The 27,760-nt window shown below is 41.0% G+C and overlaps 1 protein-coding gene across 1 annotated transcript; it reads right to left on the minus strand.

The window, feature by feature from the left end:
- On the minus strand, positions 1–27,663 carry LOC143517648 (interferon-induced very large GTPase 1-like). Its single transcript, XM_077010378.1, has 8 exons — positions 27,531–27,663; positions 25,488–25,522; positions 14,651–15,322; positions 14,246–14,320; positions 13,019–13,606; positions 8,580–8,681; positions 7,576–7,634; positions 1–6,195 (listed from the first exon to the last, which is right to left on the minus strand). Coding segments are annotated over exons 2-8 (6,051 nt in total). The 5' UTR covers positions 25,489–25,522; positions 27,531–27,663; the 3' UTR covers positions 1–1,641.
- Positions 27,664–27,760: the final 97 nt, after the last annotated feature.

The following is a 27,760-nucleotide window of genomic DNA, read 5'->3' on the forward strand; positions in this document are numbered from 1 at the left end:
GACATCATAGACCAACGTTTGACCTACATTAAAATACCTCTAAACATGATTTAGAATGTACACTGGTATTTAATTAGACATTACAAAGTAATGAAGAATTAAACTTTAATTTCTTCACACAAAAACATTTAACAAGTTAGCTAAATATCTGTCTATCTGTCTACATCTTTGCTCTGATATGTGAGAATGTGTAGTTATAACTGACTAATAACTGAGTCAAATGATTAAATCAGAAATGGAGATTGAAAACCTTTGAGAATCTGTAATTTGAGAGTATGTGATGAGGCCAGAGAGGGAGAATTATTCAAATGAAAGTGTGCAACACAGCACTGAGCTAAGAGACAATGAAAAGCATTAGCAGTAAACACAAGGCACTAAGATGCAGCAGTAATAGTGTCCCTATACACACAGCAATAAGTGTCCCTATACACACAGCAGTAACAGAGTGTCCTGTTCACGCAGCAGTAACAGTGTCCTGTACACGCAGCAGTAAGTGTCCTGTACATGCAGCAGTAACAGTGTCCTGAACACGCAGCAGTAACAGTGTCCCGTACATGTAGCAGTAACAGTGTCCTGTACACGCAGCAGTAACAGTGTCCTGTACACGCAGCAGTAACACAGTGTCCTGTACACGCAGCAGTAACAGTGTCCTGTACACGCAGCAGTAACAGTGTCCTGTACACGCAGCAGTAACAGAGTGTCCTGAACACACAGCAGTAACAGAGTGTCCTGTACATGCAGTGCAGCAGTAACAGAGTTCTGTACACGCAGCAGTAACAGAGTGTCCTGTACACGCAGCAGTAACAGAGTGTCCTGTACATGCAGCAGTAACAGTGTCCTGTACACGCAGCAGTAACAGTGTCCTGTACACGCAGCAGTAACAGTGTCCTGTACATGCAGCAGTAACAGTGTCCTGTACACGCAGCAGTAACAGTGTCCTGTACACGCAGCAGTAACAGTGTCCTGTACACGCAGCAGTAACAGAGTCCTGTACATGCAGCAGTAACACAGTGTCCTGTACACGCAGCAGTAACAGAGTGTCCTGTACGTGCAGCAGTAACAGTGTCCTGTACACGCAGCAGTAACAGAGTATCCTGTACACGCAGCAGTAACAGTGTCCTGTACGTGCAGCAGTGAGTAACAATGCACAGCACTGGATGAGTCATCCTGTAGACTTAAGTAAAGCAAAACCAAAAGTTAAATAAGGGACAGGTGCAGATGATCAATAATCACGGAACAGCCAAGGCGCACCTGTGTAACAATATAACACCTGTGTGTGGCATTGGGCGTGTGACACAATATAACAATAAAATATGTACAATATTATCTGACAAATGGAAACACAAATACATTCCCTTTCATCAAGTTAACATGTGATGGATGCTAATTTTGTTTTATGTAAAATTACAGAGCTTTTAGGCATCAAATAAAGATTTTTTTTGTTGTACAAACATCACTGAGAACTGATTTCAGGGAGTGTGAGGTCAGTGTTACTTTTTGAACGCAGACATTTGGATTGTTGGGTCAGTCACTACTCAAAAAGTCTCTCAAAAGAGGTGATAGATTGGTATTATCCCCCGAGTGGCCTTGTTTTAAAGTTACAATAAATGATTACTTTGCCATTAACATCAGGACCTTCTTTTATATGCATTTATCCAAACTATCCATGGCATCTTCCTTACTGTACTTTCTCCACTCAGAAGGAATCTCACCCCTTCCCTGAAACGTCTTCTTATAAAATTCCTCCAAATTTCTCTGGAATCTACACACAAACCACTTCCAGTAGGGAAGTTCAGAGAGATCAGGGGAGATGCTCCACTTTGCAAACTCAGGACCAGCTGTTCTGTACTGTTTCCATGGCACCCGTTTGTCAGAGTCAAATGTTGGATAGAAGTAGCCATCACTTGCCACTGACGTTGTGCAGAATTTGATGCAAAGATAGTCTGTGTCATTAAAATGACACCCAGTTACTCCATAGCAACGATGGAAATGGACACTGTGGTCTCCATCATGGTCCTCCATCGTGTTGATGCAGATGGCTCTACAGAATGGACACTGTACCCAGCAGCACCTGCAAAAGTGCTCAATCAGAATGTCTTCTGGTTTCTTCCTGAATAGATCAGATTTAAGGTCAGACAGCCTGTTTATGTTCTTGGTCAGTTCCTCACTAATAAGAGGAATTTCCTTTTTTACAACATCTGTGAGTAAGTGAAAATCAACAACATCCTGACAGTTATTATCTCTGAGGTGATCAATATTACATTCAAGCTCATCTTTGAGTGCGTGTGAAAATGTCTTCAGCCACATATTTGCATCTCCTCTTTCCTTCACCACGTCTTCTGTTGCTGACATTGCTGCAGAGATGATGCATTCCTGTTTATGTTTGATGCCTTGTCTAATTTTGTCAAGTGATCTGGGATCTTTTTCTATCATATATTTTTTAACAACATCTCTAATGAAGGTCTTAAATTGTTCCTCTGGATTTAGGATGTAGTCCATGAACTTCTCAAAGTCCTCCTCTTCTGCCAGTGATTTTAGAATATGTTTTTCCAGGTTTGACTTGTTTCCATTAAATGCTGTGATGTTCATTCTCATTTCGTCAGCCAAATGACTTGCAGTGCTGATGTAGAAACTCTGCATGATGGCTTCCTTAAGTTCACTGCATATTATACCTCCAAACACAGCCACAGAAGTAGCACCTTTACATGACTTTTCAAAGACATTGTAGTATTCAGATTTCTTCTTCTCAAGATAGATGAATGGGTCATTAGACTCTCTGAATGTTCTGTGCTGGGCTGCAAACATTTCCGCCGCATGCATACAGACATGTAGAGAGAGATCCACTATGAATTTTGGTTTGAACTTGTACTTTGAGTTTGACTGTGTGTGTTCAGAAACTGCTTTTTTCACAAGTTGTGCAATCTCCTGCAAATAGAATGACTTGTATCCCATTTTTGCTACTGACTTTGATTTACTGAGCTCATCTGTTTTTTGCATGATTCTGTGTGTCAACTGCCTTATTGAATTATGATCTTCTGATGTTAATCTGTTCACAGACTTTTTGTTCAAATTTACATATTCAGTATAATCACCAATAGTGCTTATTCTGGTGAATGTTTTAACATTCCTGGGTTCTTCACCGTGCTTTACAAATTGATGAAGAACAAGTTGCTCTTCATACAGTTCAGAGAGGATTTTAAGTGCATCCTGTTCAGTGTTAATTTCATTTAGAGGTTTGGTGCCTGCAGTCAGGTCAAAAAACCATTGTCTCCACATGCAATCAAAATGTCTTCTTAACTCTCTCTCATTATTGGCTTTACTCTTGAGGGTTAAAGCAAGGTCTTTGCTCCTCTTAAATAGTTGTGCCTCATATTGTGTCTTCTGTTCCTCCAGGTGTTTACAGGCGATTTTCTGTGAGATGATGTCATTCAAGTGTCTTTTGGTTTGTTTAATAAGGTCATCATGTAGATTCTCTATCTTCTGTTGGACTCTCCCTCTCCACTGTACCAGAATATCTTGTTCTTCTGCATCATGTTCAAAGTAACTCTTCACTGAACTGTTCACCTTTTCGAAACTTTCTTTCATTTTCCCAACAAGGTCATTGTGCTCTATTTTCTGTAACTGGTTGTTAATGATTCTAGTCTGGAGTTTGTCTTGAATTTCCAGCATGTCTTTCCTGAGACTCCAGGTCCATTTCCAAAAATTCTTCTCCAGTTTCCTGTACACCGAAATCTCCCACGTGTTTCTGAAGCTGAAAACAAAGTTCTCATTTAGAAGTGCCTCCCATAGGTCTTTGATTCGTGTTTGGAACTCAGACAGCTTCATACCACCTTTCTTTGCAGCTTTGGAGATAATGGTTTGCTTCAGCTCCTCAATGTTTTCACTGTATGAAGGGTTTGGTGGAGCCATGGGTGGACTGCCCTCCCACAGCTGTGCAAAGTACCTCACATCCCTCTCTACATCAAACTCAATGACATCACCGAAGCGCTCAGCATCACAGACTTCCTGCAGGGCTGCTAGCTTTGTCATCTCATCCAGTTTCTCTTGCAAGCATCTCCTACTCTCCTTAGTTTTCTCTTTAGCTGTGACATCTGGGATATTCTGATGCACAAACATACAGCTGGGATTCAGTCTCACCTTCATCATCCTCAGGAAGGCCTGAATAACTATCTGAAGGATGTCTTGTATCTCAACAGGGTTTTCTCCAAAGATGTTGATCAAGGTCATATTTGCAATGCCCACTACAAATGTGGCAAGTTCATTGTCATGATGTATGGTTGCTTTTCCAGCCAGCTCTAAGGCTCTGAGACCTTCAGTGTCAACAACTAGAATGTAGTCAAACTTCAGCTCTGCCTTCATCTCCTCTGACACTTTGACCAGCTGCATGAAGGCTCCTCTGGTGCACCTGCCTGCACTGACTGCAAACTGGAGTCCAAACATGGCATTGAGCATGGTGGATTTACCAGAGCTCTGGATCCCCAACACTGACAGCACAAACACTCTCTGGTCTCCCAGGATCTTGATGAGTTCATCTAGAACTGCTGAAACCCAGACCAGAGGAACATGACCAGCATCTCCATCCATTAGTTCAACTGAGTGTCCAGACATCATGAACCGTGCTGCAAGCTTAGGCAGATGTAATACTTTTTGGCCCATTTGCAAACATATAGATGACTCATATTTCTGCCCTGTTTCTCTGAGGATATCTGCTAAACCAAAGCAGCCATCTGTGTATTTGTCAAGCAGGATTTCAGTCCACTTAAGAAAGTAGCACGTTTCATTTGATAGTGGAATATGTGATATCAAATTTTGAATGAACTGCCACACAATTGGTGTGTCCACACATTGATGCTGTTGTAAACGAATCTGATTCATTTCACCCTGTATTTTACTCATTTGATTCTCTGTGTCATTGCAGCAAAGTTTATATTTATCTTTGTTCTTTTGGCACCACATATGCCACAGGTTCCCTTGACAAGGCAGGAACGTCTCCTTAATCCTGGACATCTCCATTCCCTCCAGCAGACGTGTGATCTGAAGGGCAGCTTCCTTCCCCTTTTGACACTCAGGATCGTTCTCATCTGTTTTGATTCCTCTGTATTTACCCACATCTTCAAGTCTGAAAGTGGAGCCTTGTTTTGATAAACATGTGTTAATGGTGTTAATGAGCTCCTCAGATACAGTTGCCTGACTTCTGTCTTTAAGACCAATTTTGAATTTTAAGCTTGTTGACCCAGCGACACTTGAGTTATTGTCAGACAGTAAACAAATGAGTGGCTTTGGCCCATTAAAAAGCCTTTGCAGTATTTCTTTATTTGTACTAATGTGCTGTTGATCACCCAGAAGTACAACATTAACCGATGACATTTCAGTAAGAATTTCCAGTTGCTTTGCATTTTTTCCTACATCACCATGAAGATTACAGAACGCTACACACTCAGGGAAATGATCAGTGCTCTTCCCAGATGGGAGGTACCAGGCGATCTCCACCACTCCATCCATCAGTAGACGGGTTCTGCTGCTGCCTGGACAATGTCTGTGGAAGAATGTGTTGTGTTTTTCATTGATCAAACTGTTCATCAGCTGAGACTTGGATGAGGACACAGAGTCCAGCCTGAAGAACGCCACCATTGCAGTTTCAGCTGAATAAACTGGTTTAGTTAAAGTGGTCTCTTTACCAGAGGCATCCATGGTCTTCCAGCTCTTCTTGATTTGTCTGAATGTCCACAGAGGAAACTCAATCTCTCTGGTGAAGGGATCAGGCACTAACAGAGGCAGAGCGTACTGACACTGTGACAGTTTGGTCACTATGAGCTGCTTTAGGAAGCTGTCTGAGCAGTGGAGCACTGCCATCTGGACATCCATGGGGTGGATGGGATATGTATTGCTTGCATCATTCAAGGATTCTGTGTTGAGAAAAGCCATCAAATTTTGACCAACCTCTTCACTACATGGTTGAATGCTGCCCTGTACATCAGCAGACATGTATTTTGCTCTATAGTTCATCACCATGAGTTTATGTAGAAAAGCTAGGTATTTACAAGGTTCTTTATATTGTAATGACTTTACAGATACTTGAAGAACATCTCCAGGTTTTATTTTTTGTTGCTCCTTTCCTTGTAGATGAAGTCTTTGGAAAAGGTCCCTCACTGCGTCAGCTTCATCTGCTGGGTTAATTGCTGTCTTCGGTTTTTCCTGAAAATTAGAGATTTTAATAATAAAGATTATTATTAGTTTATTTTAACTGTTAATTATCCAAGAGAGTTGCACCCAGTACACAAGCATAGAAAGAGTCATATTTATTATGGCATAACTAATATGGAATACTATTATGGCATAACTAATAACAAAAGGTGAATAATAAAAAATTTATTTGCCCTTTGGGTGTAAATTCAAACAATTCAAACATGTGAAGTGAACATGACGTGTGATTGTTCTACATCAGTGGGGGTGGAATCACGTGAAGTGAACATGACGTGTGATTGTCTGTTCTATATCAGTGGGGGTGGAGTCACGTGAAGTGAACATGACGTGTGATTGTTCTACATCAGTGGGGGTGGTGTCACGTGAAGTGAACATGACATGTGATTGTATGTTCTACATCAGTGGGGGTGGAGTCACGTGAAGGGAACATGATGTGTGATTGTCTGTTCTACATCAATGGGGGTGGAGGGACGTGAAGTGAACATGACCTGTGATTGTCTGTTCTGCATCAGTGGGGGTGGAGTCACGTGAAGTGAACATGACGTGTGATTGTTCTACATCAGTGGGGGTGGTGTCACGTGAAGTGAACATGACGTGTGATTGTCTGTTCTACATCAGTGGGGGTGTGTAAAATCAACTTTCTACAATCTAATATATTAATCTATATTCTAAATTTTTTACATTATTATATTTGATGTATATTATTACTATTAGTATTAGTAGTAGTATATTTGATTCATATTATTACATTATTTGATTAATATTTTTTCTTTTCAATGTTTGGATATACATTATTAGCTTTATTATCACACTTTTGTTACTGGATTGATAAAGATTACTAACATTTTCTTGACTATGTATAAAATACATCTTATATATATATATTTGGTGAAGGAATCTTTGAAATGAACAACATCTTTCATATAATGCAGTGGCATCTTGAGCTTCACTTTAGTGCCTCAGCATCTTCACAGCTATCATGAATAATATCACGAATATCACTTCACCGCAGACACCAAAGAGTCTCTCTTACATTAACTTTACAAGGACTTTCTCTTTCTTTGAGCCAGGTCCCTTCCACTCTCACACAGTACAAAATGAGCAAGGCATGACATAACCAAGAAAAAATGCATTAAGTGATAAACAAGTGGTTTAAGCATATCTGTAAGAGTGATGGCCACTGCACATACATTAGCATATGGTCCAAGGTGTTTGTATTAATTTCCTGTAAGTACAACTAAAACAAAGCCAAAGTTTTTCTATTCATAAAGACCCACTGACAGTGAGTTTTATAAATTATTTAAAGCATTTTTATTTATCAAATTTTAAAACAGACAGACTATAGACTGTAGAAAAAATTTTCAAACTTACATTTGGCTTTGTTTGTCCCTGAGTGACGTCCACCTCTTCATTTTGTGAAGAATTAAAGGCTAATAAAACAACATTAAGAAAAAAGCCAATTTCACTCAATAAACACCTTCACAGTCACCATGATTCAAATCTGTTTCATTTTAGCTAGCCCTCTTTTTACTAACAATTTTTAACACATCATTCATTCATTAGCCAAAATGTAATTAAAACATGGTAAAGAGTAAAAACACCCATGTACACCCATTGTACAGAGGTCCTCATGGTTCTGTAGAGAGACATTGACAATCCAGAGAGACATTGACAAAACAGTTGGATGATTCTCATGGCACAAGAACAACAAGCTTTGGCTATTGCTGGGGATTCAGCACCAAAGGACCAAATCACCAAAGGACATAGTCAGTGCCAAAGTAAAGCACCAAACAAGGCTGGACAAAAAATTGGCCCTGGCATTTTTGGTTTAGACCGGCCCTTCATAATTAGCGGAGCACAACCGTCTTGTAATTTATGTATGTGGGGTACGACGTTAAAATATAAAAAAAATACTGGTTAAAGTAAATGGTGCACGTGGAACACTTCATTATAAAAAAATTACAAGCACATGTTGAATGAAATTTGACTTTTATTTGTAACATTCTCTAAACGTGAGTTTTCAATGGAAAAAAGTCACACCGCCAACTGACAAAAACCATATCCAATATTAACTATTCCCGTCCCCTTCTTTCACAAATGTGTGAGTATTAATTTATGTTGCCTAACAAATCCTATACAACAGAAAACGTTCAGCGTAACACATAGATTTGCAAACTCTACCTTAATTATTTGTATGTGGTCGTCCTCACGTTATCTATCATTGATTTGGGCTAGAGCGACTAGTTTATCAGGTGACCAGTCGGCTAAAAATGCTTAGTAGTTTGTTGCTGTATGAGACATTTTACTGCACAAGAAAATGATTTCACGTTGGGCTTAGAGGGCAAATGGTAGATTTTACTTGATGTGTATGTTACCTGGCTGGTGGGGCACGGGAGAAGAAGCCTCTCTGTGACTGTGTGTGCTGTGCTGAAGACGCTTCCTTCCACTCGCTGAACTGAACTGCTGCTGCAGCGCATCTGGTGTTAAAGGAAGAGAGAGGTCGGGTGTGTGCGAGAAAAAAAAAGGGAAGAAAAAAAATCCATTGGCCCCTAAGGACTGTCGGCCCACTGGGCAAATGCTGGGTACGCCAGATTACCAGTCCAGCCCTGGCACCAAATGAAACTCATCATTCTAACCTTTATTGTCTTTTTGCCTAATAAAGTACATATGGCATTTTCCACTTACATACCCAAGGTGTTGAAAGTTTTCTCCTGCATGGTGCAATACATATCATGCCTAGAATTACCTGCACTATTAGTTCTACCCAAAGAAAACACGTGTAACACACTCAGAAATAATTCTTGCACTTGTTTTTAAGTAGACATGCATGCAGAGGTGAAAGACTATTAGCCACCATATTCTCACTGCCACAGCCACCATGCAGGAGTCTTAATGTGATTTTACTCATATCTATAAATCTATTCTCAGACTGGCACTGAGGGTGAGTTAGCTAGTTTTGATTTTTTGGTTTATTGAATGTGTGATGTGGTTTCCTGTGAACATACTAGCTAGAGCATTAGCCAGCTGGCTACGATCTGTCTAAAAAAAATAAGACCTGGTTAAAAACAAACAAATACACAAATAACTGATTATCTGACCAACCTCACTGAAAAAAGTGTCAACATAAATGGAGATTCTTCCGTATACATCAAGGTTAGTTTTGGTGTCCCACAATGAACTATATTAGGTCCCCTGCTCTTCTCTTTATTTATGATACCAGTAGGGGACATTCTGCACCAACACTGTGCTAGTTTCCAATGTTATGTTGATGACCTCAGTTACAGGTCTCAGCTAAACCAGAGGACAAATCTCAGCATAATATTGTTGAGGAATTCGTGAAAAATGTCCTTGACGAACACCTACCCATGTGGCTCAGTTGGGCACAGCCCGAATGAGACACATGGGTTCACTCTCCCATGGGCCCACCACCTGTCGGAGAGGTGGTACTAGGGGTTCTGTGCATTGTGGATTGAGTGGTCGCCGAAGGCAGGGGCCTTGGCGTACCGATCCTTGGTTACTGAAGCTGGCTCTTGGGACATGGAACGTAACCTCTCTGTTTGGGAAGACGCCTGAGCTAGTGTACGAGGCTGAGAGATACCAACTAGACTCTTGTTTGTGCTTATGCACCAAATGGCAGTTCAGAGTACCCAGATTTCTTGGAGTCCTTGGAAGAGATACTGGAAGGTTAGGGTTAGGGGATTCCATTGTTCTGCTAGAGGACTTCAATGCTCACATGGGCAATGATAGTAGGACCTGGAAGGGTGTGACTGGGAGGAATATCCTTTCAGATCTGAACCCAAGTGGTGTTCTGTTATTGGACTTCTCTGCTTATCACATTCTATCCATAGCGAACACCACGTTCGAGCAGAGATGTTCATAAGTGCACATGGCACCAGGACACCTTAGGTCGCAGTTCGATGGTTGAATATGTAATCATGTCGTCGGATTGTGACCGCGTGTAAAGAGAGGAGCTGAGCTGTCAACTGATCACCACCTAGTGGTGAGTTGGATCAGATGGTGGGCGAGGATGCTGGACAGACCTGGCAGACCCAAACATCATGAGGGTTTGCTGGGAAGGCCTGGTAGAGGAACCTGTCATAAAGGTCTTTAACTCCCACAGCCGGCAGAGCTTTGACCGCACCCCGAGAGAGGCCGGAGACATTGATCCCAAGTGGGCTTTATTCCGTGCCTCCATTGTCACTGTGACAGACTGGAGCTGTGGCCAGTTGTCGGTGCCTGTCATGGCAGCAATCCCCGAACCTGGTGGTGGACACCTTGGGTAAGGGAGGTCTTCATGCTAAAGAAAGATTCCTATCTGGCCTGATTGGCTTTTGGGACTCTGGAGGCAGCAGATGGATACTTGGGTGTGGGAAGAGTTCGGTGAGACCATGGAAAGTGACTTTCAATCGGCTCAGAGAAGATTCTGGCAGACCGTCAGGCAACTCAGGAGGGGAAAACAGGTCCCGACCAACACTGTATACAGTGGGGCTGGGGATCTGCTGACCTCAACTGGGGATGTCATTAGGCGGTGGAAGGAATACTTTGAAGATCTTCTCAATCCCACCATCATGCCTTCCACAGAGGAAGCAGAACTGAAGGGCTTGGACGGGGGTTTGTCCATCACCCGGGCTGAGGTGACCAGGGTAGTCGTGAAATTACTTGGAGGCAAGGCTCCGGAGGTGGATGAGATCTGCCCTGAGTTCCTTAAGGCTCTGGATGTTGTGGGAGTGTCCTGGCTGACACGTCTTTGCAACATCACATGTTCATGGGGGGCAGTGCCTCTGGAGTGGCAAACAGGGTGGTGGTTCCCCTTTTTAAGAAAGGGGACCAGATGGTGTGCTCCAACTATCGGGGATCACACTCCTCATCCTCCCCGCTAAGGTCTATGCAGGGGTTCTGCGGAAGAGAGTCCGGTCGTTAATTGGATCTCAGTTACAAGAGGAACAATGTGGGTTCTGTCCTGGTCATGGAACACTGGACAGCTTTTCACCCTTGCGAGAGTCCTAGTGGGTGCATTGGAGTTCGCTCAACCAGTCCACATGTGTTTTGAGAATTTGGAGAAGGCATTCGACCATGTCTCTTGGGGATTCCTCTGGGGGGTGCTCCAGGAGTATAGGGTACAGGGCCTGCTGCTACGAGCTATCCCGTCCCTGTACAAACTTTCATGGCAGGCAGAAAGTCAGACTGTTTCCCGGTGCAAGATGGACTCTTTGGACTGCCCTTTTTCACCGATTCTGTTCATAACTTTTATGGACAGAATTTCTTGGCGTAGCAAGTGGCAGAAGGGGTTCGGTTTGGTGGCCTCAGAATTCCACGTCTCCTTTTTGCGGATGATGTGGTCCTGTTGCCCGAGACCTACAGCTCTCGCTGGATCAGTTTGCAGCCGAGTGTGAGATGGCCGGGATGAGAATCAGCACCTCTAAAATTGAGACCATGGTATCAGTCGGACAAGGGTGGAGTGCCTTAGAGAGGTGCTCCGGGCATGTCCACTTGGGAGGAGTCCCTGGGGAAGACCCAGGACACGCTGGAGAGATTATATCTCTCAGCTGTCCTGGGAACACCTTGGTATCTCCCCAGAAGAACTAGAAGAGGTGGCTGGGGAGAAACCTGGGCCTCTTTGCTTAGGCCCCCACAACCTGGACCCAGATAAACGGATGAAAATGGATGGATGGATGGATGGATGTCAGATACTGGATGTCAGATAATGGATTTCATTTAATCCTAACAAAACAGAAGTGCTTCCTTTAGGCCTACAGACAGCCAGACATATGTGTTCCAATTTTATAGTAAACCTTGATGGATTCCCAATCACACCTTTTTTAAACAGTTAAAACTCTTGGTCCTATAATGGACCCCAATCTCTCATTTGAAGCTCATGTAAATTATATCTCTTGGACAACCAAATTTGAAGTTTGATCACATTACTCCTAGCTACATTGCTACCTGTCCATTTTCATATTTATTATAAAATACTTCTAATGACCAACAAAGCACTTGACAGTTGTGCCCCACAGTACCTCGGTGAAGTCCTAGTTCACTACGACACACCACATCTGCTTAGGTCAAAAAGTGCAGCTCGTATTCTAGGTATTAGCACCTAGAATAAGGAACACTAGCCACCGGGGGCGGAGCCTTTTCCTATACAGCTCCCAAACTATGGAATCACCTCCCTGTCAGTGTTCAGGAATCAGACACAGTCTCAAAATTTTATGCTAGGCTGAAAACCTATTTGTATAATCAAGCATTTTTTATACATCTCTTCTTATGCAAAAGTGTCTAGCTGTGGGTTCATGGCCATGGAGTGTGATGGTAAAGGTATAGATCTGAGTATTCATGGGCATTGAGAGTTATGGTAAATTGAGCTGTTATGATGTCATTTCACCTCTTTTGGTCACTCAGGTTTGTTGAATGAGAGCAGTGGAGTGCCGATGCCCCAGTGAGCCTCATGCCCTTGATACCTACTGATTTTACCCTTACAGCTGTACTACCAAAGGTATTTCTCCCTGTGTTTTAACCTGGATTCTAAGGAGTTCCCTTGTGCTTGCTCACTGGGGGCTTGAACTTGGACAAATTTAAAGCTGCTTTGAGACAACAGTTGTAAACAAGCTCTATACAATTAAATTTGACTATTTTTCACCTCCCAAGTAAGCCTCAAAGCTGCTTCAAAAGGCACATGCTGTACAGCACATTCTTGAAACCTGAGGTAATTCCATGAATGAAACAAACTTTAATGAAACCATGGTTATAACATTACTTATGATTCACAATTTGGACAGGATAAAAGCTGATGAATGTTAGAAAAGCAGCCACCTACCATTTTTTATGTTTTGTTTGCCTTTCATTGTTAGAGTGTAGTATTGCTGGTTGTTCTCAGAGACCAGATGATCAATCTTCTCCAGCAGTGTCCTCATCTCTGATTGGTTGTTCATGCTCTTGCTGCAGGTGTGATATCTGTCTCCACACTTCATCAGCAGTTCTTCTAGAACACTGTTGTTCTTCAGGTCGTCTATGATGGTGTCACAGTCCTCCTCTCTCTCATAAGTGAACAGAATCATCACATACGGTAGAACACCTTCACCAAACCTGCTCTGTAGCCATTCTAACCCTATCTTGTCACTATCTGTTAACTGGCCCAGTGGGAGAACGAAGATGAAGGCATGAATTTTATTTTCTTTGATGAGTTGATCAGCAATCTGGTCCCAGTAAAGTTTTTCCTCTTGCAAACAAAGCATGTTGATCACAGACAAATTCCGATTTGATACCATTCGTAGTTTACGAACAATCAAAGAAAAATGTGCATTGTTCAGAACCGGCTTCTCAGGTCCAAGTAGGATGTTGTCATGTCTGAAGCAAACTTCAGATGTGTTTCCACACAGCACAGCAGTGAATGTGATGTCTTGATCTAAAACAGACCACAACATGTTTTAAACACCCATGCAGTATTCTTTATGTATTAAATAATCAGTATTACCTGATCATTTTGTTTATTAATGTTGACATTGTCATCAATTCTTAGTAATTGTACTTAGTAAAGAAACTGTATTTTATCCAGCAGTTCTACTCAACAGAGGGTTCTAATTTTCAAAGGGAAATTTATACAATACAATACAATAATACAATATACCAGTACATTTTAATTTGACACTGTGGCAGAGGTTAAATGTTTCATCACATTGAGGTTCATGCTTCAGTACCAGCTTTCTCTGTCTCTTATCTGTGCACCTGTCACGTCGAGCCAGTCCCAGGACACAGGGGAGACGCCCACACACTCCCACACACACTCGCCCATGCACCACACCCTCCCTCGCTCTCAATCACCATGTTACTGACACCCACTCGTCCGTGCCTGTCCCTTGTTTTGTTTGTGTTTGTCCCCACACTATTTAAACCCACACGGCCAGCCCTCCCATGCTGTGCATTAGCATCAAGCCCTCTGAGTGAGAATGACCTGCAGTACTTGCTACTTCTTTTGTCCTCCCAGTACTTAGAGACATTGGATGTTCTAATGTTTACTCTTTGTTTGTATCTTGTTTCTACGTACCATATGTGTCATTCTTTAAACCTGAACCATCTGTCATACTGGATTTGTGCTCCTCCAAAATGCGTTCATTTGTGTCTGCAAACAATACACAATAGTTTATTTGAATAACTGTTTTAAGCATTTTGGCATTAGCAATATTCTGACTTTTGCTTCGTTCTAGCATATGAACCTTTTTTGTAATTTGTGGATGATGATTTTGGGCTTTGCACATTTTTAAGGTTTACAAAAATATTATGTATGGAAAACCTGCTAGTTTAGGAACAGAATAGAAAAACAGTAGAAAAATACAGGTTATGCTCTTAAAACGTTTCCTTCCAGACGAAGGCATAAATATTTGACTCATGAACTGGAATTATACAAAATGAACTGGTGAATTAGTTTATTTAGGCTCAGATCAGTACTCACCTTTTTCAAAACCAGAACTCTTCCACCCTTTGTTTTCAGTAAAATCATCCATCTTCTCTATTGCATGTGCTTCAGGTTTGTCATCCTCTTGTGCATCTTCATAAGTCTCACATATAAAATAAGTTCCTCCATTCTGTCTAACCATGCTGTCAATCTCCTTTAACAGATTTCTAACTAGATATATGTTCTTAGTTGTGGTTGATATTAATACGTGTTGCCTCAAATTGCACTCATTAACTATCTTTTGAAACGATTCTCTCTTCTTTTTGGTATACAGTGTAACTTCCCTGTTTGTAGTGATCACAATGGCATATTTCTGGGCTTGCTCACCGAAGCTGTCCAATATGTGTCTCATTCTGGTGCTGTCCTTTACTGTAAATGTTATAGGTTCTATCACAAATAAAAACGCATGAGGTCCAGGAGACGACAGAGATACACACTCTTCCAATTTATGATCCAGCACATCTTGAGTGAGTTCAGTATCAAAAAAGTTGTACGTGTTGATGAGGGTGATGCATCTCTCCTCCACGTGTCCTCTGACTCTCTCACTGTGATGTTCTACTGAAGGAGGAGGAGCTTCAGTCTTAAACACGTCTCTTCCCAGGATGAAGTTTCCCACTCTGCTGGTCTCTGGAGCAGTCTTCCCCAACAATATGATCGTCAGATCAGACACTGGAAAATGAAGGAACACAGCAAGATACTGTTATGTGTGGTTTTATGTATGCTGATTGTTCAAGGTCATCAGATGTAAACATACATGTCCTTAAATAACTATATGTACACACAGTCTTGCATAAAATGGTTTTTTATATTGCCTTAATAATGTCCATATACAGTTTGCCTTGGGTTAAATGCAGCATGGATAGATGACAATTAATTTAATTGTATTCAGTTTGCAAGTCAAGCACTTTTGATTCACTCTAAGAGTATGATTTATTCTGAGATAAAGTTACAATCTGCCTTTACAATGTCATGGTACAGCCCCTGGCTGTACTGCAGCTGGCTACATCCATACAGGTACTGTGTCCCGGTGACAGCTCCGGACCCCTCCCTGTGGGCGTGTCGCTATGTCGTCTGCATGCAGTTATGTCCATGTTTGTAGTTCCGTGGGTGTGGGTCGTTTGTGAGCGTGTTCGTAGTCGCACCTGTGCCTTGTCTCGAGATCACGAGGGTATGTGTTAATCACCTATATAATGTGCGTTCGCGCAATGTCTTGTGCTCGTCTTTGTCTAAAGTTCTGTGCCTGTGTAAGTGTCGTGTGGATGTGCTTGCACTCCGCACTGAGCTTAACATTGTTTTGTGTATTAAACATTGTGTGTTGTACCGTTAGACGCTCGTCGTGCCTCCTTCCTTTGAGCGTCACTTACTGGTCATAAAATTAAAATATTATGAAACAGTTATTTCAGTAATTACATTTAAAATGTGAAACGTAATGTAAATTATACTCATTCATTACACACAGACTGATTTCAAGTGTTTGTTTCCTTTAATTTGATTATTATAACTGACAACTAAAGAAAACCCTAAATTCAGTGTCTCAAAATTTGAACGCTTAAGAAAAAAATTAACTTAAAAAAAATGCTGGACAACTGAAAAGTATGAACATTTACAGCACTTAATACTTAGTTGGGGCTCCTTTTGCCTGAACAACTGCAGCAATGTGGCAGCCTGTACAGCCCCGTCGACAGGGGGTGACAACCGGGTCTGTTGTCCCGGGCCCCAGGGCCAGGGGGGCCCATCAAAGAGCACAGCAATTTATTTTTTATTTAAAGTCTATAATTTTAAATAATCTTGAAATCTTTCATTAATATAAAATTCTCTACTCAAAATAAGCTCAATGGCTAAAATATATATGTTTTTTACCTATCTGCATATTTTCCATTAAGTGCCTACACCCCTGCCTCCCACTGAAAAATGGTTTGATCCAGCACCGACCGTAGCCGGCTGGTACCCGTCCAACAGCGGGAAATACAATGGTGGATAGTTAAAGTAAACAGAAATCTGGAATGCAGAAAAGAAAGGAAAAACATTTACCTGACGAATTTTAATGTTGTATTGTGTTCCAGGTTTGAAAAGTGCTGGAATTTAGGCTAAATACTTGAAAATGCTTGAAATTGTAACTACTTCATTTCACAACAAATATCTGTCTGACTGAACAGTTCTCTTGTATTACATTAACAAATACGAGCCTCTTGTAATTCCAGGACGAAACATGAGAGAACGTGAAGACGTTAAGATTGGGCATTTTGAAAATAAAACCATTAAATAATTTAATAAAAAGTGAACTATTTCGAATCATTTCGAGTTTATGTATAAATATTTAACTTATTTAAGTTTAACGTTCTGGGAAATATTGAAATGGACCTTGAAAGTGACGTACAACTGCTTTAATTCCACCTTGTAAAGGTGTATGAACCCGGCAAACATGACTTTGTTCATCGAGCTGAAGCGAAGTTACAAAATTCGAGAGGTGCACGATAGAGGGGGGTGGATCGATCCAAATATCGATAATATCGATACCAACACTGGTATTGATAATGAACAATACTCGTGTAAAAAGATCGATACTGTAGCTTTTTTTCTCTCCCGCACGCACTGACTGCTGTGCACGTGGATTCCTCAAAGGCTCCTCTGTGTAGAGGTGGGCGGATCGATCCAAATATCGATAATATCGATACCAACACTGGTATTGATATTGAACAATACTCGTGTAAAAAGATCGATACTGTAGCTTTTTTTCTCTCCCGCACGCACTGACTGCTGTGCACGCGGATTCATCAAAGTCTCCTCTGTCTGTAAGAGCAGCGCTGCATCACACAGCACGGAGCTGCGACCCCGCCCAACTCTCGTCTTTTGTTGTTGCATCACGTGGCTTAGTGGCGCCAGCCAAACAGCCATGCAGGTAGGCTCACCTGGCCCCGCCCACTCAGCCTGGCCCACCCAATCAGCGCTCTCCTCGAGTCGACACTCACAGTATAGAGAGAGACGCCACAGGAGTTTTGAACAGTGGCGACCGCTGACAAATATCTCAGGGGGGGCAATTGTTGTGATGACATCCAAGGTGACCATTTCAGTGGGTAAATAAAAAAGAGTGACGTAAACAAAGAAAATATAATGATAAATATATATTTCTCTTTACATTATCGACTGTACAGTATTTGTGCACCGATATATCTTGTAAATATCATCTTGGTTAAAGCTCTACAATGACTGAACATTTAACTTTGTAATGTCTCCATTTGCCCTCACAAACAACTTTAAACATGGAGAGAGGCCAGATTTACCATTAATTAATTAAAGTGAATCTTTCCCACTCACAATAAGTACTGTATTCTTCAGACAGTAGTTTAGTTTAGGTGTTAGAATATAAATGGGCAACAGCATTAAGGATGGAACAGAATGCAGGGAAAGCAGAACAGGGCGCGCGCTACTTCACAGCCTGCTAGCCTTGTTTTCCCTTCATACCAGTTTCACGAAAATCCTCAGTTATATTCTTTTCCTCCCTTTGTGGATACTTCACTTGTTTGATGTTTAAATTTGGTCTCGGTGGCCCTAATTCCTTAGTTGCTAGTTTATCTTGTTTATTACGATGACAGAATGGCACTTTTCTGAATGAAACGATTGAGTTGTTCTGAGTTGAAGGAACGCTGGCCGTGTTGAGCAGATTATTTTCCCTACGTTACGTCTGACGTAAGCACGTAAGGGCGAGCCCTCCCAGAACCCATAGACAATGCATTGCAGCGCCTACACTTTAGAAAAAAAACATTTAACATGAGAGTCTACGAGAGCAGTCGGGGCGATTTTCAGTTAGACTCAAATCACCCCAAAAGGGGCGGAACTACAGGGAATGCACTGATTGGACAATGGCATTCAGAGACAAGAGATGCTGTCCAGAACAGGCATGGCTAATTAAATACCATGATAGAATGTGAGAGAAAAAAAAACTTCCTTTTCATCCTTTCGTGGTGCGTCACCCAATCGCCCTAATGAACAAACCGCCCCTGGTTTTGAAATGTCAGAGAGGAAGAAAAGTAGCCTACAGAAATCGTTTATGCAATATTTACTGTAATTCGTACTATTTTATTATTTATAACATTCCTTTATTGTTAGAATTAATATTTGTAATATATTTGTATACATTTTGGGATTTTTTCATAATGCATATTTTTTTCCACCGATCGAATTACGCAAAAAAACGGCGAAAAGGCGAAGATCCACAAATTATTTTTCAAATTAATATCTTATAAAAATCACTGTATATATATATATATATATATATATATATATATATATATATATATATATATATATATATATATGGGTGAATCACTGTATATATATATTAGGGGTGGGACGCGATTAAAAAAATTAATCGAATTAATCGGAAGCTTTGTAATTAACCCTGATGAGATCCAGGCGTGGTCTACATTCTTGGGGTCCAGCTGGGTGTGGGGGACCCATTGCAATTTTTGTTAAAATAATCAGCAGATTCAGCCCAATTGCAAGTAAAATAAACAATACATATGTTAAATTAGTTTGCTCTCTTATTTATTTATTAGTTACTTTTTTATTAAAATGTAACACAATAAGGAAATCAATCATAAATCATGCTGGCTGACAGGCTGGTCCTATGGCTAGCTGCTCACGGGCTGGTGCTAACGGAGCTGGCTGCTGCTCATCCTCCTTTTCATTATCAGTATCAGACTCTGATATTTCAGAAATGTGATCCTGAAATTTCCTCTTCTGAATCATCATCAAAATCCTCTGTCTCTTCCAATATCAGCTGGAAGGCAGTCTGAACTGAGAATCGCTTTGCCATCTTTTATAGCATTTTTAGCATTTTTAGCATCATGTCCCCATGATTGGGTGAAACACACACAAACACACACATACACACACACACACACACACATACACACACATACATACACACACATACAGGTCCAGAGAGGAGGGAGGGATAATGAGGGCTGAGAGAAAAGATGCTTCTTTCAGATCTCACCCCTTTGTCTCTATAGAGATTCTTCGTCCACTGTCTGACAATATGCAATCAACCCCTGATGTGACAACCATCAAAAGTGTTGATGGTTGCCCACCCTTGCATGCCAAACACCTCTGTCCTTTGTTTGTATATCCTTTAAAGTCATACAGACGACTATCAACTACCCAACCCAATGTTGATTGCCCACTTTGACTAGCCCAGGGCCCAGTGGACCCTGGACCCTGTATGTAATACAAATGTGAAGGGGGGGGTACGGGGGGGTGGTCATTGAAAATATTTTCTGACTTATGTTGCTCACGGAAAATGAGCCAAGGACCAATGAATCTCAGTTTGAAAAAAAAAAAATTGTAGAATTTTTTTAAGCTGATTTTTTCAAAATGGGTCCCACAGACCCTTGGACCATATAAGGGTTAATTAATCGAAATTAATCGCATTTTAATCGCATTTCAGTATTTAACATGAGAAATATTAATTTAAGTTTGAATGATGAATGAATCAATGAACATAAGCATAAACTTCAACATCTTGTTTATTTTTCCACCAGTCTACTACACAGACCAATAGATGAGTGCAGAAAGAAGTTCAGAACACTGGAAATTCTGACCAAAAATGCTGTTTAATTTTGGGAGTTTTACTCAGGATATTGGAAGAATTTAAGTAAATCAGAAGATGTTTTTTAATACCATTTTAAATGGTATATTTTTCTTTAATTTCCCAGGCCTCTACCACAGGCATCTCTATAGTGCCTAGAAGTGGTCTTCTGCATGCTCAAAGGAAATGACTGGATCTTCATCATTTATAGATTCATCATCTATAATATGAGCTGTCACACCAAGATAATTCTTGTTGGTAACAGAGGTCCAGTGATCCCCAGTCAGAGACACATTTGTGGCGCTCTTCACAATAACCTGTTTTACTTCCCTTTCCTCATCATACAGCTGCTGGATTTTCTTCCACATTGTCTTTCTACACGGCAGTTCGTAACTTGCATCAGTTGACGCAATTTGCAGCGCTTCTTGTAAGCCTTTATCTTAGACCACAGAGAGCGAACAACACAAATAATATGACGCGTCATGTATATACACGTGTGGAGTCGCGCGCTACGGCCACTCGCGGAAGTTTAATCCAGTCTTAATGGTCAAATGAAGGTAATATAAAAACCAGGACATTTCCTCACTTAAAAAAAAACCCGGGACGCCCTGGACCGGATGTGAAATACGGACGTTTGTTCACCCTATCGTACTAGTAATACATTTATCAGCTAAGTTATCATTACTGACCTGCGCGTTAGCCCCAACATGTTTTGCGTTGAGGTGGTAACGAAGGGTGGAAGTGCTCCTGTGATAAGCGAACTCCTTCCTACATAAAGTGCAAATAACACTAATTGTGTTTGTACTTTCTTTAATATCTAAATTTCCCATCCACCAGCGTAGCCTCTTCAGTCATCTCCATCATGATCTTATTGTGCGTCCATATAATCTGTATGTCTGGAACTCGTGCACTGAGAAACATTCCACGGTGCAAAAGTGCGTTAATTTTCCTGTAATTAATTAATCGAAATTAACGCGTTAAAGTCCCACCACTAATATATATATATATATATATATATATATATATATATATATATATATATATATATAAAACATTAAGACATTGAGATAATAACCTAGTACATTTGTAAAAGTGTTATCTAAGATAACATTAGATTAAGCTTTAATTATCCCACAACAGGGAATTTTATAGAATTAAAGCAACAGGCAAGTGCACATAGTGCAACAAAATTACATAAGGTTTGAAAGATATAATATGAGAGGTGGACTAGAAAAAATATTATGAACAATTTAACTTTAAGGAATATTTACACAGCCATATGAAATTTATAGAGACTTTAAACATACAGAGGTAAAAACAATAGATTAATGATTTTCTGTCATTTTTTTATAGTTTATTTAAGAAAAAACGATTGCAATGAATGGAAGAAAATTCTTTTTTTTCCTATGAACAATTCTATTTAAAAAAATAAACAGAAAGAAATAAATATAAAAGATATCTAGTGAGGAGATCATTTGTATTTTTTGTGCATTCTACTTGTTTGGGCAACACGGTGGCTTGGTGGTTAGCACTGGGGGCTTGGGTTCAAGTCCCTATCTGAGTGGAATTTCCATTTTCTCCCCGTGTCTGCGTGGGTTTCCTCAGATGTCTCTGGTTTCCTCCCACAATCCAAAAACATGGAAGTTAGGTAAATTGGCATTCCCTGACTAATTCTCCCTGAGTGTGTAACTGTGTGTCTCTGTTCAATAGAAAAGCAGGTGTCTGTGCATGAATGTGTCTATGCTTGTATGCCCAGTGGTGGATGGTGCTCTGTCACTAGGGTCTGTCCTCTCTCCACTTCCTGCACCCCATTCAGTCCTCAAGGGGGCTGTGGATCCCGGTAGAGAGTATGCTGTGTGCAATTGGCTGCCGCTTCCAGTCAGTGTGTGATTGGTTGTGCAAGACTTGTACCTGTGTTAAAATTGTAAAGCAACCTTGGCTATCTTGAAAAGCGCTATATAAATTGAACATTCATTCATTCAAAAAATATTTATTTTTCTAATGTTAAGGCAAACTTTGTTTTGTTACTGTTCCCTTGTTTCTAAACAAAATATTGATTGTGATAAAGTATTTTGTTGTCACATACAATGTTTGGAGAAATTGTATCCTAGATCTTTTGGATCCTTTGGATCTATGATCTATTAAAAAGTATCGGTATCGATATCGGCGATACTGGTCCTGTATTTACTTGGTATCGGATCGATACCACAATTCCCAGTATCGCCCACCTCTAGTGCACGACCTCGCGAATCGACAGAGTCCATCAGGCACTGCTCAGGTGTTATGAGAGTCCATCAGTCTGTGGCACTGCTCAGGTTTTATGAGAGTCCAGGTTGCTCTAATAGTGGCCTTCAGCTCTTCTGCATCATTCGGTCTGGCGTACTGCATCTTGTTCTTCACAATACACCAAAGATGTTCTATGAGGTTAAGGTCAGGTGAGTTTGGTGGCCAATTAAGAACATGGATACCATGGTCCTTAAACCAGGTACTGGTAGCTTTGGCACAGTGTGTAGGTGCCAAGTCATGTTGGAAAATGAAATCTGCATCTCCATAAAGTTGGTCAGCAAGCCGGAAGCATGAAGTGCTCTAAATCTTGGTCCCAGTCAGGGCACTGATCTTATGCTTCCTCACTCAAGGGTATTAGCCATAACCTTAGTGAGAACAGGGTACACCTTTTCAAGTCCTCTTGTGTTTTCTTCAGAAAATACAAATCTAGGATAATCTCAGGGAATAAGGGAAATGTATTAAGCAAAATGTGCACCAACGCAAAACCTGTGACAAATGCAAAAGAGGAAACAATAACCAGCAGTCAATTGGTACAAAGACATATCTGTCACGTAGGGCTACGCCACCCTCTCTTAGCCGTCACTCTGGTTCCCTGTTCCTCATGTCTGTGTTGTTCCTTGCTTGTTTATCCTGCCCTGCTTGTCTGAGGCCCTGGTTTCCCTCTGTCTGCCACGCCCGTGTCGTCATTGTGTTCAGCTGTGTCTAGTTTAGTCCTGTGTACTTATATCCCTGTGTTTCCCTAGCCCCTGGTCGGTTGTTTTGTGGTTGTTTTAGTGTGATTTGAAGTTCTTCGTGATCATTGCCCTGGTATTTGTATTCTCCGTTGATTTATCTGTTCTGTGTTTCCTTGTTTCGTGTTTATCTCTTTCATCATGCCTCTGTATTTGTCCCACTTGGACGGCTCTCCCGTTTTGACCCGTGCCTGTACAAACGACTTCGCCTATGGAATTCCCCTTATTAAATCTCGCTGTCCTCAGTGTTGTGTCCGCCTCATTGCTCCGCATACACAGGGGTGCAGATGGCACTGATGGCACAGATTTATATTGACCCCATCCGAAATCTAGCATCTAGACTTCGTGTCCCCCCCAGATTAATATTGAGGTCATCAACAGGCAGTCCGGATCCGAACCCGAATGCAGTCCTGTCTGGACCCAATCTCATTCCTGATTAACTGATTAACACCCCCCCCCCCCCCCCCCCTGCTCAACAAATTACCAAAATTTACCAACAAATAACCAAATTTGGCGCGCGGAAAAATATAGTTGATTACAAAACAACTTCAAAACAGAAGTTCTCCTTGTGGGCCCTAAGGCCGCAAGACAGAAAATTCCAAATTTAATGCTTAATCTTGCAGACTATCCCATTACACCTGGCACAGTAGCCAAAAACCTAGGCGTCATACTCGACTCCGACCTATCATTTGATAAATATATAGATAATACTACTAGGATAGCTTTTCTACATCTCCGCAACATTGCCAAATTAAGAAATGCATTATCACAGGATGATGCAGAAAAATTGGTGCACGCCTTTGTTAGCTCTAGACTAGACTACTGCAATTCACTACTGTCAGGATGTTCAAATAGGAATCTAAATAAACTTCAAATAGTTCAAAATGCCGCAGCTAGAGTTCTGACCAGAACTAGAAAATTTCAGCAAATTAGACCAGTCCTATCAGCCCTGCATTGGCTCCCAGTTAAATTTCGTATTGATTTTAAAATTCTATTATTAGCATATAAAGCACTACACGGGCTTGCTCCTGAATACCTCCAGGAACTTATTTCCTACTATGAACCCCCACGTCAACTAAGATCACAGGGTGCTGGTCTGTTATTAGTTCCACAAATTAACAAGGTAACAGCAGGGGGAAGAGCCTTTTCTTATAAGGCCCCCCAGCTTTGGAATAATCTTACTAAATGTGTCCGGGACTCTGACACAGTCACAATCTTTAAATCTAGGTTGAAAACCCACTTATTTAGTCTAGCGTTTGATAATTAATATCCCCCTTAGATAAAGGTACAGATCCAGGGGTTCATAGACGAAGGGTTTTATGGTAGACTGGGGTGCTGGTGCTGTCATCCTGTCACTGCTCGTGGTCACTCAAGTTTGTTGACAGTGCAGTGGACGGATGCCATTGTCTCAGAATGCCCCCATGTTACCTTCTGGTTCTGCCTTTTTTAGCTAGGCTGTAATAATTTAACTTGGTGCCGGAGTTGCTGCCACACTCCAGAAATGTTTATAATTTTACCTGTCCTGTACATGTCCTCATACAGAGCTAATTTTCCCTGTTTCGTTTCTCCACATGGCTGCCCGCCTGCTTGAGGAATAATGAGATGAGGAGAGACAAGCGATCCATCCTGGGCCGGCCACCTCCTGCCTAACCAGATGCCTACACCATGATGGACATTATTACATCTTTTATATTCTGTCTAAATGGACATTATTGCATCTTTTACATTCTGTCTACATTCTGTCTATATTGTTGTTGTTGTCATGGTGACCGGTGTCGGCCAGAGGAGGATGGGCTCCCCCCCTGAGTCTTGGTTCCTCTCAAGGTTTCTTCCTCATGCAAAAAACTAGGGAGTTTTTCCTTGCCACTGTCGCCTTTGGCTTGCTCACTGGGGGCTAGGACTCGGCACTTGTAAAGCTGCTTTGTGACAACAACTGTTGTAAAAAGCGCTATATAAATAAAATTTGATTTGATTTGATTACCCCTGATCTACAAGCATAAACGTATATATGGTACAGCTTGGTCCCCCTCACTTCAGAATTTCCATCTGCGCCCATGCACATACAGACAAACAACCCTGAGGTGGTAAACTCCCTAATGGGCCACACCCACCTCAGGGCAGAACACAGCACAACAACAGGACAAACATGAATTAGTGCCGCCAGCTGGGCACCAGCACGGCCAGCTCCTTACCGTGACACTCCATTCATCTTGAAATCATCACTTACTTTCTGTGTGTAGATCCTCTTGACTCCTGGTTTATCTATTTGTATGAGGTAAAAGAATAAATTGTAACAAATAATTATTCATTTATTAAATGAAAATGATTGTTTAGTACCACAATAAATAATTTATGCTTTCAAAGTCTTTTCTTGGGACATGAAGCAGCAGCCACTAATACTGCTGCTCAGTGCCGGCCAGTAAAAGACGTCTGTGCACAAGGATTGATTAATTTCTCTGCATATGACAGAAACATTACAAACCTAACCTTGAATAAGAAAATTAATTTGGTGGCTTCAGTTATGTTGAAGAGACATACATCTGAATTTGCAGTAACAGTTCTCTAGGCACAACAGCTAAAAGCAATGTGGACATATGTAAAGAGTTATTAATTATAGCATTTACTATGTAGATATTGATTATAAAAAGAATGCACAGATCTTAAACACTGGTCTGTAGAGAGAGATCAAGTCCCCTTGATATGTGCCAAAATTTAAGGTCTAGGAGTAAAAAAATACATCTGCTATCATATCTTTTACTATTTAAATATTAATTTGAAGACTTGAATTCCTTCAACACAGCCAAAATCTGTGCTTGAAGGTAGAGACAGCAACAATGCTAATTTTATGTGATGAATTTCTTATCCACTTCCACGGGTATCTGTATATGCAATGAATGTCAAGGGAGACAACACACAGCTTTGGGGTTGTAATGGTCCGCGTGTAGGAGGAAGGTGCAATAGGCCTTGTTACGAACACGGTTAATCTTGTGTGCGAACACAGATTCAATTAATATAAACAGGAAGGTAACTTTAGTAACAAAACGAAGACATAAGAAACACTCGATACACATGATGACAGTGCAGCAATATAAAAATACTCATCCACAAAGACGATGACCAAAGAGGGGATAATCGAGAGGTTTCTGGACTAATGACCATATAAAGGGAACAGGAGCAGATACTAACGGGAAGGAACAAACGTTGGAACATGAACAGAGAAGGAAAATTGGTCATTTTTTCCCCTCACACAATATTTCATTAGGCTGTGGTGGTCTCCCTTATTTTTCAGTGTTGATGAGCTACAGTATAGCACAAGCAACACATGAAACCAGAAATGCACACACAAGTCACACATGACTGAACGGAATGTGTTCATAGCATGTTTACATGTTCAACAGGTCTTTCCCCAAACATCAGTCACTGGTGTGTTGGGTGTTACTGACTGCTGCATTCAGACCAATCTCTCAGTGCTGATGCAAGCATGACTGTCAGGTCTGAGGCCTCTTCCCCGTTTCACTACCACCAGAGGTCACTATCACCGGCATTCTAGACACTACCCTATCCAGCTGTTATGTATATATGTATTAATCCGCATATATAAACAGCCAGTTGCAACAGGACACTGCAAATTATTGGCCAATTGTTACGAGAACATGACAAGTGTATATTGCTGACACTCCTCCTTGCTTGTGTACTGACTAATCTCTTTGTGGATTTTGTCTCTGTCTAGTCCTTGTTTGTACATCTGCCTGATTTTATTTCAGTGCCTCTCTGTTAATGACCACAGACTGTTGTGGTATTCTGCCTCCTCTCTTGTCCTCTGTACAGCTGGCCTGTCTTATCAGATTACTCTCTCAGCTTTGATTTATGCTCACGGAAAAAGGAAGCAAAAATATTTTTGCTTTTATAGCAACACTACATCTATGTAAATTGTACATGTTCAATTGCCCTCATAACTTCCTATATATAAGGTTTTATATAAAGGGTGTCAGTCAAATCTTTACACTTCCCATGAAGATAAAGGAACCAACAGCCTGAAGACATTGAGTTTTTCAGCAGCACTACACACGTACTACACTCCAAATTTCTTCACTCTGTGTTGATGAATTCTGCTTTCCAACAAATAGGCTATAGCTTGTGAATCTATAATATGCTGCAATATAGTAGATATACCCAATTAACCATCCAGTGAGAGAAAGCAGAAGAGTATTAAATTACCATTGAGTGTAGAACTAGATCATTATACCAGTCTGTTGGGCAAGTGTCTTACCTGATCCGAGGTCAGTGGATGTCGGATTATCTGTTCTCTCAGTGATTGCTGTGCAACACTGTGCTGCCAATTGATTCCTTTAGTTGAGCAGGTTTAAGAACAATAGTTTCAGAAGGGTGGAGCATCTGTAATTATGAGATGGAGCCTGTGCTTATTTCTGCAGTGATTGATGTGAATGTTGTCTGGTCCCTTTATCTCCTGGTTGTGACCACAAGAGGGAAAATTGCAAA

Source organism: Brachyhypopomus gauderio, chromosome 6, assembly GCF_052324685.1.
Source record: "Brachyhypopomus gauderio isolate BG-103 chromosome 6, BGAUD_0.2, whole genome shotgun sequence".
NCBI lineage: Eukaryota > Metazoa > Chordata > Actinopteri > Gymnotiformes > Hypopomidae > Brachyhypopomus > Brachyhypopomus gauderio.